At 41.2% G+C, this 21,928-nt stretch overlaps 1 protein-coding gene across 1 annotated transcript in view; it reads right to left on the reverse strand.

Moving 5' to 3' along the window:
• Positions 1-19,201, reverse strand: part of LOC122679003 (28S ribosomal protein S28, mitochondrial) — a 90,991-nt gene extending 71,790 nt beyond the window's left edge. Inside the window, exons 1-2 of the mRNA XM_043879218.1 lie at positions 18,958-19,201; positions 4,812-4,993 (exon numbers count right to left, since the gene is read on the reverse strand). Coding sequence (XP_043735153.1) covers positions 4,812-4,993; positions 18,958-19,173 — 398 coding nt within the window. The 5' untranslated portion in view covers positions 19,174-19,201. The remainder of the gene's footprint in view (positions 1-4,811; positions 4,994-18,957) is intronic.
• Between the last annotated feature and the right edge of the window lie 2,727 nt (positions 19,202-21,928).

Raw genomic sequence — 21,928 nt, forward strand, 5'->3', positions numbered from 1 at the left:
AGCAACTTAGTTCTTGAGATTAATAAAATGTATTATGGGTACATTCCAAGCCAACCAAACTAATCAATGCCATAAAGCAATACTGCACACAAGGGCTTCCCTTGTGGCTCAGCTAGTGAAGAATCCTCCTGCAGTGCAGGAGACCTGGGTTCGAGCCCTGGATTGGGAAGATCCCCTGGAGAAGGGAAAGGCTACCCACTCCAGTATTTTGGGCTGGAGAATTCCATGGACTGTATAGTCCGTGGGATCGCAGAGTCGGACCTGACTGAGTGACTTTTGCTTCATTCACTTAAGAACTGGCACCATCTCAAGTAGTACTTGAGATCCAATAATTCCATTCTATTTTCACTACTGTTCCTACTAGAGGTGTTAAAGTCTCAACCACGACAACTGCTCCTGTCCAAGACACTCAGTACCTTGATTGATTCAACAACACTTTTCTGATGTGTGACCATCCCTATCAAGGGCTTCAGTGAACAGGTAGTCAACATAGGGGCAAAACCCCGACCTGGTTACACGTCACTGATCAGGAAGTTAGTTATCTGGTGACATCAAGTCTCCACAGAACCCAGTGAGAATCAAGCAGGGGAGCTTAAGAGTGGTCAAGATACACACTGACGTTCACGTACTAAAGTACATACACTTTACCTACTTAAGAGGCTGTGAGGTCCTTACTCAAACTCTAGTTGTCTTACTTTAAGCACAATTTTGATGACTGATTTCCCAGGCATCAGAATATTAGAAGAAAATTAGGAAGTCTAAGAAAGCTAAAAATGCAGACACAAATACAAATAGAAAAAGAAACATGACACCCAAAGGTGAAACACAAAAACTACAAAACTGGAGGGTTATGTGGCTGAGGAACAATAATTCCATATATTTAAGTTGTGATACAATACAGAAATTAACGTTCATAATTATGACCTTGGGTCATCAAAACAAAGACAAGTTAAACAACTTTAGGTCTAATAAGGTTCAAGGAAACAAATGATACATTTTATAAAATGAATCAATTAAAAATTGTGTTATACAGAAAGAGTCAACTTTCTACCCTTTGCAAAATAAACTTTTTTGAAATATGTCATGCCCAAATAACAAGAGGCATGCTGACTCTAAGCTACTTATCACTGTCAGACATTAACTAGTTTCTGTGACTACAGGCGTCACCACAATCATGATTCACAACCATTCCAAAACAAAGCCTGGACCTGCTGGCCATTAGATTATCGGTGGTAGTACTAGCCAAACACACTGTCCCACGGACACCATAACCCAGGATATTAGAACTGACTGCCTACCAGTCTTTAACAGACCTCCATAAAGATTCACTACCATACTGCTTTCAAGGTCCCTGGTATAAAGCTGGTTCATAGGTCAGACTATTTTAAGGAAGTTTCTGTAACACTTTAGTACTATAGCTACATGCCGTAGGATTTAAAGAGCGTCACGGCAGACTGAAAGAACACTCCTGAGTGATGGATACACACAGCCCTAGGCTTTAATCTCTGCCTTGTTAATTACAACTGTGACTGCAGCACCTTGTTTATGCTCAGAGACTTACTTTCATTTGGGAAATGGGGACAACATCTTCTACTGCCTATGTTTCTTGTGCAGAACAAATCAGATAATGTACATAAGGTGCCAACATAGGTTTTAAAAAGCCTGGCTATCAGGATTATCAGATATAGAAATGAAATGATCTTAATCCACACTAGGATAAATTTTGTGAAATTGTGTGCTGTATTAATAACACACAAATGTTTAAAGGGAAAAGTACTTTATATTTCTAAGTCACAGTAGAAGTCCCCTGACTCATAGACTGGTTCATGGAAAAGCAGGTCAAAGTGAGGACTCCATAAAACAAGTATGCACATAAACTGTAGAGATATTAACTTAGCAATTAACGCAAATATTCTGAGAGGGGGCAGGCCTTCTTACTGAGGAGAGGTCCACTCACTGGAGCACTGCTCTGATCTCCTTAAATAAACAATATCTACACTGCAAAGTCTGGGATTGCCAGAGTCAGTCACTTTAAACTAACACAGGGACAGAAAGAACTGCCGCCCCCACCCCCATCTTTACAGTTTACTTAAACTAATTCAATAGCAATTTTATTTTAAAAAGATTCCTTTACGGTGCCTTTCTAAACATTAAAATTAGCTTTCATAAGAACAAAGACCCTTTCAAAACTCGTATTTTATTAATTTATGTAATAATCAAATAAATTATTTAGCAATAATATAAATGGGCTTGGAAATAAACACAACTAGCTTTTGCTAAATATATACCTCAACTGAAAGAAGCAAAAATGCCCAGTTATGGTCCAGAACTATTAGTTTCTAATTGTCTAATTCTAAGTGCTGGTACCATCCTAAAGTAGATCAGTCCTGGGTGTTCATCGGAAGGACTGATGTTGAAGCTGAAACCCCAATACTTTGGCCAGCTGATGCAAAGAGCTGACTCATTTGAAAAGACCCTGATGCTGGGAAAGATTGAGAAGGAGAAGGGGATGACAGAGGATAAGATGGTTGGATGGCATCACCGACTCAGTGGACATGGGTGTGGGTAGACTCCGGCAGTTGGTGATGGACAGGGAGGCCTGGCGTGCTGCAGTTCATGGGGTTGCAAAGAGTTGGACACGACTAAGCGACTGAACTGAAGTGCTGGTATGGGTTAATGGGTTTTATAAAAGAAAATCTTGATTAAATTTAACAAGTCAGTTAATTCAAAGATAACTGCCAAAAAAGTTAATGCCAGGGTCATTTTGGTTTGCTATAATCTGACTTCTGATTCCAAGTCATAAACTGATGTTTAAAAAACAAAATGATTAAAACTTTTGAGGCTGGTATTGTAAGAGTTAGGTCCCAACCACACTGCCAAAATTTCTGAATGTAATTATAATATGTCTACTTTGCAACTCACTCAAAGTAGGTCACAACACTATTATTCATGCCTAAATACTATACTTTATATTCTAAATATTACTATTAATGCAATGTCTTTCTAGACTTAATTTTTCTTTTAAAAGTGTTTTTCAAACTTTTTTTGTATGATAGAAATACTCACCACCACTCCCCCCAACACCTTAAACAAGACATTACCAGAACTGTAATATATAAAAACAGTGAAAGCAGAGCTGCTCTGAAATAGGACCTAACTGCCCCCTTTTCTCCCAGAGTAATCTCTGAAGCCTTTTTGCATAACTCTATCTGATTCAATGGATATGAACCTGGGCAAACTCTGGGAGATGGTGAGGGTCAGAGAAGCCTGGCATGCTGCAGTCCATGGGGTTGCAAAGAGTCAGACATGACTTGGCAACTGAACAACAGGCTTCTTGGGACAAAAACTGAAAACTTGTTCTTTTAAACAATCAGAAATGAATATTAAAACAAAAAAAGCTATAGAACTATTAAGAGGCTATAATTGAGCTAATTAGAATATTCAGTTAACCAAAACAATTTGGGATCCTTATCAGTTGTTTACCACTTTTTTTAAAAAGAAGCGTTCTGGTGGCATTTTAAACATTTAGCAATAGAAGCAAGGGTCAAAGGTCTTCTCTGATTACTGTTATCTTCTACTCACCAAACATCTTGTCAGCATATTACCTCTTCTTACTCATTTAATTACCAATTTTTAAAACTGATTTGTGCACTAGTTTATTATCTATTCTCCATTCTCCCAAGAGACTAAGTTCCCCCAACTTCATGGACGCAGAGAGCCAGTCTGTCTTGTTTATGAGTCCTTACAACAGTGCCTGCCAAACTGAAGAGATCCTAAACTCTTGGGTACTGTTAGCAAGAGCAACAGCAGATCATTTTTCATTAATAGACAATATATCAGTAATTTGAAAATGAAGTACTGCTTTATTTCATGTAAAGAAATCCTTTCTTCTCTTCCCTACAACTGATAAGCTTTACATCATGCCACCGTGGATGCCACCCAGTTGAACTGGCCATCCTTATTCTTACAAGTTGACCTAATGTGAAGCCAGACCAGCGGGCATTAGCTTTATAAAAAGATGCATTTTATATATAAGTCTGCTGAATTATGAATATTTTACCTGCTCAGCCAAATTTATTATAAACTGGCAAATGCCAGTGATATACATGTTTCTTTATATTTGTATATATTAAAAATTTATGGAAAAAATTCATTTCCATCTTGCTGACTATTGTTTTCTAATCTCAGAGTTTCAGTTCTGCATCTCTGTTCCCTCTTTATATTCTACTCCCAGGTCTCCCACCTTAGTGGTTTTCATAAGGCATATTTATATTCACAATTATCTTTATTTACAAAGACAATAAACAGAATGAATTCTGTTCAAATAATAGGAAAAATGGTAATCCAGAGAGCAGACGCAAAACAGGAAGAAAAGAAAATGATAAAGAATCAGAATTTGGTACAATAAGAGAAACGAACACAAAGAAAGAGAAATCAGAGGTTTCTCTTGAAAGGCAGATAGAGACTGTGAAAAAGAAGAGGCACAAAAGTTACACATACAATGGGTTGAACAGCATGTATTACTCCAAAGATGGTTTTAATTTTATGATGTGGAACGGTTTATTATCAGGATGGACATTCAAATCTTCCCCAAAACTGATCTCACTGCTTTGAGAAGACATGAATCTAGCCTAACTTGACTAATATAACATGAGGTGAACTTAGCCTAAGTTGACTAACTAGCATGATGAAGAGAAATAATCATACTTTCTATCTTTTCAAAAAAATCACCAATTAAAGTCCACCAATACTTTTCAGATATCTCAACTTTTATGCATACTCTTAAAGCATCTGGAAATGATTCTACTTACTCTCCGTCCACTTCCGGTCTTTTACATACACAATGAAACTTGCCACCAAAATCTATATAAAGATCGTTCTCCACGATATGAAAGATTCGTCCAATGACTATTTTGTCCTTTGCAGGTCCCATCTGTGTAAGAGGAGAATGTCTCAGCATAGACGCGAAGGATTCCACATTTTTCGGAGAGCCCTAAATATGAAAAGAGACATTGATATGCATGTAATTCAATGCAAAGGTATAATATGGTAAGCACAGTAACAGCTTCCGTGCCCATGCAGCCACAACCTCTTGACTTCTCTGGTGACTCCGACAGTAAAGAATCTGCCTGCATTGCAGGAGACCAGGGTTCGATCCCTGGGTTGGGAAGATCCCCTGGAGAAGGCAATAGCAACCCACTCCAGTATTCTGGGAAATCTCATGGACAGAGGAGCCTGGAGGAGTCTCAAAGAGTTGGACACGACTGAGCAACTAACACACACACACACAGAGTAATAGCTTACAGGGGAAGTTTTTAAAAGTCAATTCGCTGTATGTATGTTTTGCAGCAATAATAAAAACACTGAAATAAAATCTTGCTTTAAAAAGTCAGGTACACTCTTCAGCTTCCTCCTCATTCTTTTCCTCCTTGAAGAGCCAGAGAAAAGCAGCCATCTGTGCTTGGGTGGAGATGTGGTGGCCCTGGATGGAATCTGGAAGGTGAGTAGGTAAGAAGTGTCTTTAGACAAAGCCTCAGGTCTGGGGTGAGGAGAGGGTGAGGAGGTGAGTATGCAGGGAGGGTATCCAAGAAGGTAACTGGCTTCATTCCTATATACTGTGCTTAGTCACTCAGTTGTGTCTGATTCTTTGTGACCTCATAGACTGTAGCCCTCCAGGCTCCTCTGTCCATGGAATTCTCCAGGCAAGAATACTGGAGTGGGTTGCCATGCTCTCCTCCAGAGGATCTTCCCAACCCAGGGATCGAACCCAGGTCTCCCTCATTGCAGGTGTTCTTTACCATCTGAGCCAGCAGGGAAGCCCTCATTCCTATATGACTAACCGCAAAAAAAAAAAAAAAAAATGCCTTTGAATACGGGTTAATGAAAGTGACTATAGTTTTAATACAAATTTAAATAAACATTAAGATAAAAATGATTATGGGTCATATAATTAGTAGTCTGAATTAGCAGTTCTTGTTACATAATATTTTTAAATGACCTGACTTTAATTTTAACATTATATTGTAAGGCTGTAATTTTCTTCTTTTTCCTAAAATAAAATTTTAAAGGAAAGACAGCTTTAACTGTTTTGTGGTACTCATTTCTAGAAGTTGTTTTACATACTGAATTTATTTGAAGTAGGGTTCAATATATAATACAGGCTGATTATTTCTTTTTTTTTTAACTTACAAAAATTTTTTTTCCAAACACATGCTTTTTCAGAAATCCATGAGTACAGATTTGTGCCTTCTACTCATCTTTGGCAGAGAAGGCAACGGCAACCCACTCCAGTACTCTTGCCTGGAAAATCCCATGGGCGGAGGAGCCTGGTAGGCTGCAGTCCATGGGGTCGCTACGAGTTGGACACGACCGAGCAACTTCACTTTCACTTTTCACTTTTCTGCATTGGAGAAGGAAATGGCAACCCACTCCAGTGTTCTCGCCTGGAGAATCCCAGGGACGGGGAAGCCTGGTGGGCTGCCATCTGTGGGGTCATAAAGAGTCGGACACGACTGAAGCGACAGCAGCAGCACTCATCTTTGGGCTTCCCTGGGGCTCATTAGTAGAGAATTTGCCTGCCACTGCAGGAGACACAGGTTCAATCCCTGGGTAGGCAAGATCCCCTGGAAAAGGAAATGGCAACCCACTTCTTTCTTTTTTTTCAACTATTTTTTGGGGGTGGGGGTATTAGTTAAAATTTTTTAATATATGAAGCATATGTGCATTGATGAGTGGTCATTCAGCCATGTCCAATTCTTTGTGACCCAAAAGACTGTAGCCTACCAGGCTCCTCTGTCCATGGAATTTTCCAGGCAAGAATACTGGAGTGGGTTGCCATTTTCTTCTCCAGGGGATCTTCTCGACCTAAGGATCAAACCCTCATCTCCTGTATCTCTTGCAATGGCAGGGGGATTCTTTACCATTGAGCCACCTGAGAAGCCTATAAAGCATATGCATAAATTAATATGTATAAAACTATCATGCATATGAAGATATTTATATACAGCTTGGAATCAGAGGAAGCACGAGATATCAGTGAGTGCAGGCACCTCATTTCACACATGAATACCATATCTGCTACTCACAACCACGTGACAGGCTGAAAAGTGATTTTAAATACAAGTTGCCTCAAAAGATGGAAAGTAGAAACATAACAAAAACTTAAAAAGAAGCAAACAGTACAGCAGAATAACAAATATTCAGGAAATCTGGGTTGTATGAGTAACTCAGCCACTAAATAGCTAAAAATCTTGCCTGTCACTTAACCTCTCTGGATCTGTCTTCTCACTTATTAATGAAAAGGTTGGATACCTATCAAGTTTAGTAGTAGGAATTCTTAAATATTCTACACTATAAATATGGTTTTATAAAGTAATAAACCATTGAAAAGGCAAATCCTACCCAGCTCCCTCTTTTAACACAACAGTAAAAAAATAGTGAAATGGTATATGTGCTTTACTTCATATTAGTTAGCAAGAAAAACATCTTAACATGTATCTTCTCTGACAGGTAATTTTAAAATGACTTCCTTCTATTAACTGTGCTGCAACAACTTCAGTTTCTTCAACCCTAACCAATAAATGCTATGCTCATAACAATGTTCTTTGAGTAAAATTAATGGAGTAGTGGTTCAAGATAGCACAGTGGATACTTAACATTTCTCTCTCCCTCCCTCTGAAATTCCATTCAGTGATGGTAAAGAAAGAAAGTGAAAGTCGCTCAGTTGGGTCTGACTCTTTGCGACCACATGGACCACAGTCCATGGGATCTCCAGGTCAGAATACTGGAGTGGATAGCCATTCTCTTCTCCAGGGGATCTTCCCAACCCAGGGATGAAACCAGGGTCTCCTGCATTGCAGGCACATTCTTCACCTGTTGAGCCCCCAGGGAAGCCCAAGAATAATGGAGTGGGTAGCCTATTCCTCTCTAGTGGATCTTCTCGACCCAGGAATTGAACCAGGGTCTCCTGCATTGCAGGCAGATTCTTTACCAGCTTGAGCTCCTAGGGAAGCCCAACGATGGTAAAAGAATGAACAAAAAAATTACAAACTGCCAATATTAAAGAGAACAGAATGGAGACAAAAAGTATGCAAGAAATTTAAACACCTTTCTAGTGGACCAAAAGCATGCAGAGGGGTGATAACTAGTGAAGGAGAGTGAAGGAAACTGCAGCTAAAAATACACAGAAGAAAGAAGCTATGAAAATAAGTCAATCTATTCTGAAGCATCCCATAAAGGCACAGGACTCCATCATGCCAGGAATTATAGAAAGCTGGAATGAGAAGCGAGGCTGAAAACAAGTGGAATAATTAAAAGAATATAGTCAGGGAAGGCAATTTTCTGTCCAGCACAGAACATTTGACAGAAAGGCCAAGTGCACCACACCTAGAAATAAGGTGTTTATTGCTCTGGCAAAATAAATACAATATATTTTTTCTCTTAAAACATAATAATTAAATAAATGGTCTAGAGAAATAAGTCTGGAGGGCTGATTATGCAGCAACAGGTAACTCAGTCCACCAGGAAAGAGAAGAATCAAAATGACAGCTGTCTGGCAAGGTGTGAACAGTGAGTAGGGCCTGGAGTAGGAGCACAAGGTCCTAAAGGCTCTGAGGCTGGACCATGAGGCTCAAGTCCTGACGGAACCGCTCACCAGCTCTGCGGTTGGGGCGATGCACTCAGACTCTCTGTGCTACTGTTTACTCACGTGTAAAAGGGGGTTCATAATTACACCTATTTCACAGGGCTGTTATGAGGATTAAATAAATTATAGCCACATGTAAAGCTCTCAAAATATGCCTCTGGTAGGACCATCACCCCCTAAAATGTGGCTTAAAAAAATTAATCAATTCACTATAGACCCAGTTATCACTGGGGCTTCCCGGGTGGCTCAGATGGCAAAAGAATCTGCCTGCAATGCAGGAGACCCAGCTTCGATCCCTGGGTTGGAAAGATCCCCTGGAGGAGGGCATGGCAACCCACTCAAGTATTCTTGCCTAGAGAACCCCACGGACAGAGGACCCTGACAGGCTACATTTCAAGGGGTTGCAAAGAGTCAGATACAACTGAAGCAACTTAGTACTCATGCATAGGCAGAAATTTAGATTCAATATAATAGCTTAAGTGGCTGGGAGAGGCTTTTAATAGCTTTCTTGGTGGACTGAATGAAACCTGGACCCAACGACCGACTACACTAGATGAAGCTGAAATACCAGAACTTCCTTAGTATACCATTGAGAAAGGTATTCAAAGGCTAGAAGAGAATATAACGTTAGGATGAATTTATTATTTATGATCTGTTCACCACCTCTTATTATGGCCCCAGGAGGATCCATAAGATACGCACTTTACCAAGACTAAGAGAAACACCTTTGAGAAGGGAGTACCAGCATTTCTGAGAGCCGTGTGGTAGCTGTTCTCCGTAGGTCAGGACTGACGGGGAGAACCGCTGCCAACAAGAGTTCCCTGAACCCAGTGGGGAATAATGAGATCCTTTAGTGGCAGGAGTCAGCTCAGCGCTTCTTAGCCAGCAACATGATGGGCATGGTTACCATAATGCTGCAGAGCCTAACAACCTGTAGAGTTCTCTGGTACTAACTGGTTGGTTATGGTGTCCTTAGAAATAAAATAGATGGGAAAACTCTAATTCTAGAGAACAAAAGTCTGATTTGAATCACCACATATGAAACTCACAGCCCCTCAACCAATTCCTTTGAACAAATTCCCAGACATCCAAGTTTTTCGAATGAAGAGGAGGTTTACCGGACCACCAATCTTCCTTCCAACTTTCCCAAGGGATATGTGGCTATTTACCAGAACTGAGGGAGGAGAAATTAGCAGACTTTTCAGAGATAATCTGAACTGACACTAACTCTTCAAGAACAAATTCAGTGGCAGTCAGAACAAGGGCTTATGGAGATCGTGTGATATGAACTGACACTAACTCTTCAAGAACAAATTCAGTGCCAGTCAGAACAAGGGCTTATGGAAATCACATGATAAATGGAGTTTCAGCTCAGATCTATCTCATGAACCTGCTCTATGGTTATTCTCCCTAGAATGCACAATTGGAACACGTATAGTCAGCCATTGGCAGGATCTCCACACTGGTTCCTTGATCTGTGGAGTGAAGGCTATTACAGCAGGAATGGTCAAGTAAGAGATACTAGAACTTTCGCTACCTAACAAAAAAGTAAGTCAAAGGCAAAATACCACCTTCCTAGTGCACTGCGGCAGTCAGCACCTCTGTCAAGGACCTGGAAGATGCAGGCTGGTGACTCCTACCACATGCGCATTCAACTTGCCTACGAGGCCCTGCAGAAAACAGACAGGTCTTCCAGAAGGACAATTTATTGTCATAAATTTAATCAAGGGGTAACTCCAATTGCACCTGTTGTTCCAGATGTGATTTCATGGCTGGAGTAAATTAAAATATCCCTCAGCACCTGGCATGCAATAATTATCTAACAAATGCTTTCTTTTTCTAGACCTGTTAGTAAAGATGATATACCTCCAGGTTACATTAACTCTCTAGCTCTATACCACAGTCTAGTTTACATAGGCTCTGAAGGCCACTCCATTCCACAAGACAGTATGCTACTCCACTACACATGCTGACTTGACCTGGAAGCAGCAAACTGCAACTACTCTCGACACACGGTAAGACACCTCTATGCCAGAGGGTGGGAAATGAATCTCACAAAAATGCTGGGCCTTGGTTGAAATTCCCAGGGGGCCAGAGGTCTGGGCTATGTCGAGATATCCTTTCTTACCACAAAGAAGCTCAATGCTTAATGGGTCTCTTTGATTTTTGCAGGCAACAAATACTTCATATGGACATGCCTCTTCAAGTCTTTGAACAAGTAACACAAAAAGCTGCCAGTTTTGAGTGGGGCCCAGAACAAGATAAGACTCTGCAAAAGGTGCAGGTCATCAGGCAAGCTCTTCCACTACTTGAGTTTTATAACCTGGCAGACGTGATGCTTGCAGTACAGAGATGGACAATGAGTACTCCGAGAGGTCTCTATGAGTAGCGTATGCAGAACTAGAGTAGCCCTGAACGACAGCAGTAGAGGGCTCTGAGCAGGGCACTTGAATGATTATCTCTCTGCAAAGACAGATGGCCTAAAGTGAGGACCAAAAATGATTTGTGTCAAGTGACTAATGATTGTGCTGGATGGTCAGAGATTTAGCAGAAACAGGATTGGGAAATATGTGGCAAGAAGGTCTGGGAAAGAGATAGGAAGACAGACCTCTTTAAAACAGGCACAGAGTGAGAAAATAAATGAGTCACACGTGAATAATTTCTTTAGCAGAGAAGAATCTTAATAATCAAGGGACAAGACAGCTAGCCATGTGGAGTCAGTCAACGTCTCTCCCTGACACTCTTGTCCACATCCCCAGTGGGTTCAAGAACAAAGCTGCAGGGATGTGCTTCTGTCTTGCGGGTAGGAAGAGTATCTCAACATGGCCCAGACCACTGGCCAATTAGAAATTTTACCAGCTGCTAGGCCCCTGAATTTCTGTGGTATGGAGCTTATGCATAGATTCAGGAATACTGACTTCCACTCACCCTGTGAGTAGTGATCTGGCTATGCTGCTGCTGCTGCTGCTAAGTCGCTTCAGTCATGTCCGACTCTGTGCAACCCCATAGACAGCAGCCCACCACGCTTCCCCGTCCCTGGGATTCTCCAGGCAAGAACACTGGAGTGGGTTGCCATTTCCTTCTCCAATGCATGAAAGTGAAAAGTGAAAGTGAAGTTGCTCAGTCGTGTCCAACTCTTCGCGACCCCACGGACTGCAACCCACCAGGCTCGTCCGTCCATGGGATTTTCCAGGCAAGAGTACTGGAGTGGGTTGCCATTGCCTTCTCTGGATCTGGCTATAGTCACTGCTAAATGACCAATCTACCATGGCAGAAACCAATACTAAGCTTCCAAGACAGTATCATTCCCTGGGAGCATCAGCCAGACACCTGGTGGCAAATTGGTGATATAGGACCATTTGAAATGGAAAGGACAGTGACATGTTTATCACTGAATGGACATTTATTCTGAATATGGATTTGCCTTCTCCGTCCACAAAGCTTCTACCAAAACCACCATTCATGAACTTACAGATTCTCATGTTCATTGTCATGGTATTCCAAATAGCATTGTTTCTAACCAAAAAAATCATTAATTATGTGGGATAATGGTGTCACGCTTATGCACTTCACTGGGCTGACTAGTGCTGGACCTGGCAGACTAGTGAAATGAAACTTTTCTTTAAATTAAATTTTCTATTTTGAGACCATTGTAAATTCACACGCAATTGCAAGAAATAATACATGGAGAGCTCCTGCAATGCTTATCAGTTCTCCCAATGGTAACATCTTGTAAACCACAGGATAATATTACAACCAGGAAAGTGACATTGACGTAATCCATCAGTAGTACTCAGATTTCACCAGTTTCAGATGTAATCATTTGTGTGTATATTTAGTTCTATACACTTTTATCATATGTGAAGGTTCATGTATACACCACCACAGTCAAGTCACAGGACGTTCCATCACCACAACCATCCCTTGTGCTGTCCTTCCACTCCTTATCTCCCTTCTGCCCTATCCTAACTCTTAGCAACCATGTACCTGCTCCCCATCTCAGTAATTACACTATTTCAATAATGTCATATAAACAGAATCACAAAGTATGTAACTCTTTGGGATTGGCTTTTTTCACAAAGATAACTCACTTGAGAGCCATTCAAGTTGCTGTATGTATCAATCACTGGTTCCTCTTTACTGCTGAGTCGTATTCCACAAGATAGATATACCACAGTATGTTCAACCAGTGACCAGTTGAAGGATATCTGGGCTGTTTCCAGTTTCTGGCTATAATAAATAAAAAAAGCTCCTATGGCCACTTCTGTGTAAGTTTTTATATGAACATAAGTTTTCATTTCTCTGGGATAAACATCCTCTGCTCCAGTGTGCACATATCTCCTTTGGGAGGATCTGACCACCTCAACCTGAGTAGTTGGCCAGAAGCCAGAGGACTTGACTCCTGGACTGGGAGTCTATCATTTCATGTTTGCCAGGTGACAACAGCAGAGTGCCCCAAATTTTACAAAGAGAGGGAAAAGACAAATGGGATCATCACTGTTTAATTTTATTCCTAAATCCCTACAAACCAGGCTCCACTCAAATGCTATTGCTTTCTTTATTTCCTGTTATTTAATGCCAACAGATAAAAACAAATTTAAGCATCATAATCACATTAGAAAAATTAATCAAAAGAGAAAATCTTAATAAAACCTTTAAAAGTAAAAACAAAATAAAGGAAAATCCAAACATATTAAAAGAAGAAAGTGAGATGTCCAAGTAAAAATAAGAGTTAGGAAAGAGACATAGTAAGTGAAAGCTAATGCTGAAACTCCAATACTTTGGTCACCTCATGCGAAGAGTTGACACATTGGAAAAGACCCTGATGGTGGGATGGATTGGGGGCAGGAGGAAAAGGGGATGACAGAGGATGAGATGGCTGGATGGCATCACCGACTCCATGGATATGAGTTTGAGTAAACTCCGGGAACTGGCGATGGACAGGGAGGCCTGGCATGCTGCGATTCATGGGGTCACAAAGAGTCGGACACGAATGAGCGACTGAACTGAACTGAACTGAACGCTGACTTGGGGCTTCCCTTGTAGTTCAGTTGGTAAAAAATCTGCCTGCAGTATAGGAGACCCGGGTTTGATCCCTGGGTTAGGAAGATCCCCTGGAGAAGGAAATGTCTAGCCCACTCCAGTATCCTTGCCTGGAAAATCTCATGGACACAGGAGCCTGGTGGGCTGCAGTCCATGGGGTAGCAGAGTCGGGCACGACTGAGCGACTAACACTTACTTACTTACACTTAATGCTGACTTGGGAAATCACAGGAGTCTGATTGTATATGATCAGAGCAGATGACCACCCAAGAAACAGAATACATACAGAATATATTCATCTTTTCTTTTAGGAAATGTATAGTACTATTTATATCAATATGTATATTACAGATGTTGATAAAAACCTACTTTCCTTAGAGATTTATATCTACCTCAATACACTCTTTCATTGTTTTTATATTAATTGGTCATTTCCTCTGAACCTGCTTTGAAAATGTTAGACTCTACCGTGAAACCAAATATTTCAGAAGGATTTTATTACTAACTTAGAGATAATTCTCCTAGAATTCTATAATGTAAAAATCAGGGAATACTATGAAAACCAGAAATGTTTTGCATCATTCCTTTACATATTAGTTTTTAAAACATTGGTGTAATTTTTTAAGTCATCAATATAAAACTAGTGAGAAAACAAAGGGGTAAATAAGGCTGTATGATATTGCCAGTATATGAATTTAGAAGACTTATATTAAAAATTAGACAACTGAAACCAATCCTTCAAATAAGCTATTTTTGGATTTTTCAGGATTCTGAAAAGACAAAATATCTGATTTAAATATTTGGTTGGAATATTCCAACATTTTGAAATAAAAAATACCAATAAGAAATATTCATGAAAACAGTTAAAAATATTCACACAAAATCTACTATATTGCTAAAAGGAAACTATAAAGTGTATTATAACATTAGTATTCTACACAAATCAGCTAAAATAGTTACTCACCATCCTAAAACAATAAAATGTTCTGTGTGGCCTTAAAAACTCTTGCAAACGATTTCTCAATGTGCTGTAAAGTAACATGCCACCCTCTACTGTTAAGAAACAGTAACATTCATAAAGCAGAAAACCAGTTATTTGCTCAACTGTTGCCACCTGGTGGCTATAAGGTGGGTTTTTCACTACACCACAGCTCCCAATCAGCTTAACAGGTTCAACAAATTTCTGTTCTCTAAAGGGCATGGCAACCCACTCCAGTATTCTTGCCTGGAGAGTCCCATGGACAGAGGAGCCTGGCGGGCTACAGTCCATGGGGTCACAAGAGTTGGACACGACTTGGCAACTAAACTACTACTAAGTGCCATAAGAGGGTTAAAGGTTTTAAAATATTTTTAAAAGGAAAAAGGCATTTGACTTTAAAAATATAATATTTAGCAAATATTTACCAGGTCCTCTATACGTAAGCGTGTGTTATGTTGGTTACAAAAATGAAAAGGACTTGGTCCCCATCCCACAAAAAATAAACAAAACACTTTACAGAGACACATGAATAAGTCAATCTTAAAATAATGAACCAAGGAAAAGAGAAATGAATAAGTGAGCATGGACAAATAAATGGACTTTCAGGTCACTGAAACTTGAGATCCCTTGAGATGGCTGAAATTTTAAGATAGGGAATTCACATGAATTGCCCTTGATTAAATTCCTGCCTGCAGGGGAAAAGAAAGTTCCTTTTAAGGATAACTTGCTTGGTTCTTACTGAATATTTCCTATTTCTGAGGTGCACATATAGATACATGTGTCTACATTTTAAAGATAAGAATTTAACCAATGGGTACAAGGTTAACTTTCATTCATTCACTCATATATATATGTGTGTGTGTATGTGTTCACTTTCATATATACATACATAGGCTTCCCTGATGGCTCAGTGAGTAAAGAATCCGGCTGCAATACAGGAGACACAGGAGATGCAGGCTCGATTCCTGGGTTGGGAAGATCCCTTGGGGGACAGCATGGTAACCCATTCCAGTATTCTTGCCTGGAGAATCCATGGACCTAGGAGCCTGGCGGACTACAGTCCAATGGGTCGCAAAGAGTCGGACATGACTGAGCGACTAAGCACGCACACACACACACATTTTAATCAAAGCCCCTGGACTTTCAATACAAGTTTCATCTGGTTGGTGAGATGATAAAGGCCTAAAACAAGAGATGATTTTTACTATGGAGTTTGTAGGTAGGGAAGCTAATTTTAGGGGGAAGAGCAAAGGTAAAGATATCATGCTGTGTTTAGGGAACAGCAAACCGTCTACGCTCCAAAAGCTTTCTTTAAAGCAGAAACCATGTTACAAATTAAATCTTATATAGAACCCAATATATATAACAATAAGCATAGTATTTTGTTGGTATAAGTGCATTTTATCAGTTCAAATTCACAGAATTTACTTAATATTAAGTCAAAAACTGTGAACATGCAATTATTTTGATAAAAATTATAAACTAGTATCAGAAGTGAGGGATAAACAACCCAGTTCTCAATTTCTGTATTTTGTTTTGACTGCCCAATACCAAGAAAACCCACTTATAATACCCCCCATGTATAAGTGGGTGGGGAAACAGGCACTGTCATGCACTATAAGTGGGAGTGTGGTACAGTCTGTATCTATCAAAACTCAAACTGTGTGTGCACACTGTTAGTATATATCCCATATATATGGATAAGGGCGTGTTCAGTCATGTCTGACTCTTTGCAACCCCATGGACTGTAGCCCATCAGGTTCCTCTGTTCATGCAATTTTCTAGGAAAGAATACTGAAGCAAGTTGCCATTTTCTACTCTAGAGGATCTTCCCGACCCAGGGATTGAACTGGCATCTCCAGCATCTTCCGCACTGGCAGGTGAATTCTTTACCACTGAGCCACCTGGTGGCTAAGTCATGTCCAATTCTTTTGCAATCCCAAGGACTGTAGCCCCATCAGACTCCTCTGACGGCGGGATTTCCCAGGCAGGACTAATGGAGTGGGTTGCCATTTCCTTCTACAGGGGATCTTTCCCACCCAGGAATTGAACCCCCGTCTCCTGTATTGGCAGGCAGATTCTTTACCACTGAGTCACTGGGGAAAGCCCTATATATCCCATAAATATGCAGAAAAATGTAAATGCTCACTGTAGTACTGTCTGTATTAAGGGGAGGGGGGAAGAAAGCCTAGAAGCTCACTAATGAAGGTCTGGTTAGATAAATAATGCTACATCCAAACCATGGAATGCCAAACAAGTATTTTTTCAGTGAGGTATACAGATAGCCCCCTGTATTTGCAGATGTGGAAGCTGCAGAAGGCTAACTGTACCATTTATATAAGGGACTTGAATATCCAGGATCTGGGTATCACAGAGGATCCTGGAACCAGTCCCTTGTTGGATACCTAGGGAGAAGAGTAAGCACACTACACTACACATATATAATGATAAGGAAAAATATTCTAAGTTATACTTAAGTGAGAAGAGCAATTTTCAGCAGCAGCAATGAAAATATACTGAGTGCTCATTACCAGGTCCCTGTACTAAGTGTTTAAATAATGAATTCATTCAGTTCCATAATAATCCCATGATAGAGTTTCCTGTTATTAAAAAAAAAAAAACGAAAAGAAGATACATGGATATTACTTAACTTTTCAAGGAAACACAGGCAGTAAATGATAGAAGAATCATAATTCAAAGCAAGACTGTCTGAATCCAGAGCTTTCATTCTTAAACACTAATGATGTAGTTCAAAAACCTGTATGTTTTTAAGTATATCTGTATATATAAATAACTTATACTCATATATGCACACATAAAATCTCTAGTAGTATACATTTATAAAAATACACCTCCCAGCTTTGAGAAAATGAGGGAAAGGAGGCTTTTATATGCACATAGTAACCTTCAACACTATTTATATTCTCCTTTCACATCACTTTTATTTTTTTTTTTTTTCTTTCACATCACTTTTATACTTTACAATTTTTTTCAAAATTCCTGATCACACAATAAAGACAAACTTTATTCATCTTGTAATGTCAGGATACTCTGCAATTGAATGGTTCCAGAAACTTCGAAGAGCGAAATGAAAGATTTTTCACAAAATTGAATCTTTACACCAATACCTATCAATTACTCATAGTCCTCATAATAAATATGGCAGAAAAACACTGAATACCTCCAATAAACACTAAAGTAAAACTAACGTGGTGTGTTCGGTTTTCTTATTACTCTGACAATTGTTCTTGCTCTGTTATTATTCTGGACTAGCACGTTTTATTTACGTGCTCAAGCCTGTGCTATCCTCACTTGTTTAACTGTTTGTGAGCTGCCACACAGAAATCTCAATTCAAAGACTGCCCAGGCTGTCTTGAAGTTCAAATGTGCACTGTGCGTTCTATTCCTTCATTCTCTCATCTGGCAAACACGGAGTGCCCACTAACAGTCAAGCACTGTGCTAGATGCCAGGCGGTTTCCTGTAACCCAGGACACTACCCGTCTGTGAACTGTTTGGGGCTGGTTCCCAAGGGGCTAAGTACAGAAACTGGGAGTTTATTTTTATACAGTTTAATACCGCCAACTTCATGTCTGCTAGCTCAAAAAAAATCTAATTTGTATTTCTGCCTATGTCTTCCATTTCACCTATCTAATAATTCTATCGTATTTTACAGAATTATTGCCTGGGGCAGACTTCTTTTTTTTTTAAAGGTCATTTACAGAAAAAGTGAAGCACTGATAGGTTAAATTACTTGCTCAACTTCATAATGACACTAACTCTGTCATTTACCTATCCACTGAATTAAGAAATATTTCTTAAGAGCCTGGAACACCAGACACTGAGCTCCAAGCTGCAGCTACAGTGCACAAGAGAAGCCGAGAGCCCAGCCTCTTCCAGCGTTGAGTCCCACTCGGAGTCCCAGGAGTCGCCCTAGACGTGCCGCCGGCAGCTCTCGCTGCTGGTTTCCCTTCTAGGACTCAATTCAGAAGACGCGTTCAAAGGAGTGTGGACAACGCAGGCCCAACATGTAGATACCATACAGAAGTACAACAAACCGACGAAACACACGGCCGCACATTTTTCCAAGCGACCTGCCCAGACTCTACTTCCTACGCTGGACCCCGCCCCCGGCCCCGCCTCTCGGTCTCACCCAACTTAGCCCGGCCCAACAACGACGCCAAGCTCCGCCCTGCCCCCGGTTCCACCCATAATGGCGGGCTCCACCTTGACTCCGCCCCCAACCCCGGCCCAGCCCGCCAACGAGTGCCTGGCTTAGCTCTCGCGACTCACCCTCGTCCGGCCGAGCTCCGCCTTCCGCTGCAGCTCCGAGAGCCGCTCCAAAGCGTTCGCGAAGCCGCCTGAGCGCGGCCTCGGCTCCGTAGAATCAGAACTCTCGCTTCCGGAACCACTCTCAGTGCCTGCTCCTCGACAGGATCGAGAGAAGAGAAACACTCGCAGAAAATGACTCTCGGCAGTCACGGCACGGGTCCGACACAGCGCCGCCATGACGGATCCACGACCTCTGACCTTTGGCTTCTCCGCAAGCGCGCGGGTCGCGGGGCGGAGCAACAAGGGGCCGCCCATTGCAGAGCCCTGTGGGCAGTGGGCGTGGTCTGGTCGGCGTTGGGGCCAAGTGTGGGTCGAGAGAGATTCGGGTTGGTGGACAAAATCATTGATGGCTAGAAGTCCCCTGTTAGCAGCGGCCAGCTAAGTTTTGCCTGGAAAGCGTTCTGACTCGCAGCAATTTTGCCCTCCCAGGTACCCGTTGGGCCTTGTGCTGCTGTAAATTCTGATAATGCGACACTTGCTGCCCCCGCCTTCCGCGTCCTGCCCCAGAATGTCCGAAGGTTCTTACCCCACCGCTCTTCAGGACTTTGCTCAAACGCGAGGTTCTCCTTGGCTATCTTACGTAGAATTGGAACTCCAAATAACTGTCGGACCCCCGCCACTTAACACTTCTTAATATGCCATGTAATTTACTTACAGTAGTTGTGCTTAGCGTGTGCTCTGAATTTATGAACTCTATGAGGGAAGGAATTGTGCTGTTAAATCCCTGACAGCGAGCACATGGTAGGGCTTAAACATTTGGGTTCCAAGTGTGTCCTTCTTTGCCTATTCTGTGGTCAGCCCAGCCACGTTACAAAAATATTAATTTGAGACGTTTTGGGTTACCTCTGGCTGCAATCCCTTCTCTTGGGGAATAAGTTCCTAATGCCTAAATATGCACCACCCAGAGGATCCACGCTCACTTAAGATTTTCTCCCTTCCGGCGCCATGTTAATTGCCAGAATTTGCCCACTTTCTTCAAAACTGAAGAAACAACACCATAGTTGTGTTAATGAATTAAGCTGTCCATCCTTCTACCCAGGATTTTTATAAAAATACACATTTACTTGAGCAAGCACTGTTCCATCGCATTTGCAAGTACTTTGAGGGAAGGAATTTTTATGTATGACCCCAGACCCTATTTTAATAATGCTTTTGACTATGAGACTTTTGTTTTTGGCCAGGCCAGGCATCTTGTAGGGAGCTTAGTTCCCTGACCAGGGACTGAACCCTGAACTGGACAGTGAAAGCTCAGAATCCCAGCCAGTGGACCTGCCAGAGAATTCCCAATAATGCTTTTGACTCTGGATTTTATAACTCTGATATTCTCATCAATTGTGTAGACAGTGGAAAGAACACAAGAAGTGGACTAACCTTTGTTGTTCAGTCGCTTAGTCGAGTCTGACTCTATGACCCCATGGACTGCAGCACACCAGGCTGCCCTGTCCATCACCATCTCCCAGACCTTACTCAAACTCAAGAAGCTGAAGTTGAATGGTTCTATGAAAACCTACAAGACCTCCTAGAACTAACATCAAAAAAAGATGTCCTTTTCATCATAGGCAATGCCAAAGAATGCTCAAACTACCACACAATTGCACTCATCTCACATGCTAGTAAATTAATGCTCAAAATTCTCCAAGCCAGGTTTCAGCAATGCATGAACTGTGAATTCCAGATGTTCAAGCTGGTTTTAGAAAAGGCAGAGGAACCAGAGATCAAATTGCCAACATCTGCTGGATCATGGAGAAAGCAAGAGTTCCCAGAAAAACATCTATTTCTGCTTTATTGACTATGCCAAAGCCTTTTTGACTGTGTGGATCACAATAAAGTGTGGAAAATTCTGAAAGAGATGGGAATACCAGACCACCTGACCTGCCTCTTGAGGATTATGTATGCAGGTCAGGAAGCAAGTTAGAACTGGACATGAAACAACAGACTGGTTCCAAACACAAAAAGGAGTACATCAAGGCTGTATATTGTCACCCTGCTTATTTAACTTATATGCAGAGTACATCATGAGAAACGCTGGGCTGGATGAAGCACAAGCTGGAATCAAGATCGCCAGGAGAAATCAATAACCTCAGATATGCAGATGACACCAACCTTATGGCAGAAAGTGAAGAACTAAAGAGCCTCTTGATGAAAGTTTAAGAGGAGAGTGAAAAATTTGGCTTAAAGAAAACTGAGATCATGGCATCCGGTCCCATCACTTCATGGCAAATAGGTGGGAAACAGTGGCTGACTCTATTTTTGGGGCCTTTAAAATCACTGCAGATGGTAACTGCAGCCATGAAATAAACAGATGCTTACTACTTGGAAGAAAAGCTATGACCAACCTAGACAGCATGATAAAAAGCAGAGACATTACTTTGTCAACAAAGGTCCATCTAATCAAGGCTATGATTCTTCCAGTAATCATGTATGGATGTGAGAGTTGAACTATAAAGAAAGCTGAGCACCGAAGAATTGATGCTTTTGAACTGTGGTGTTGGAGAAGACTCTTGAGAGTGCCTTGGACTGCAAGGAGGTCCAACCAGTCCATCCTAAAGGAGATCAGCCCTTGAGTGTTCATTGGAAGGACTGATGTTGATGCTGAAACTCCAATACTTTGGCCACCTGATGTGAAGAACTGACCCATTTGAAAAGACCATGATGCTGGGAAAGATTGAAGGCAGGAGGAGAAGTGGGTGACAGAGGATGAGATGGTTGGATGGCATCACTGACTCAATGGACGTGAGTTTGGGTAAACTCTGGAAGCTGGTGATGGACAGGGAGGCCTGGTGTGCTGTGGTTCATGGGGTCGCAAAGAGTTGGGCACGACTGAGCAACTGAACTGAACTGAACTTTCATCATGGGGGACTGGAATGCAAAAGTAGGAAGTCAAGAGATACCTGGAGTAATAGGCAGGTTTGGCCTTGGAGTACCAAATGAA

The sequence above is a fragment of the Cervus elaphus genome, chromosome 21, assembly GCF_910594005.1.
Source record: "Cervus elaphus chromosome 21, mCerEla1.1, whole genome shotgun sequence".
In the NCBI taxonomy this organism is placed as follows: Eukaryota; Metazoa; Chordata; class Mammalia; order Artiodactyla; family Cervidae; genus Cervus; species Cervus elaphus.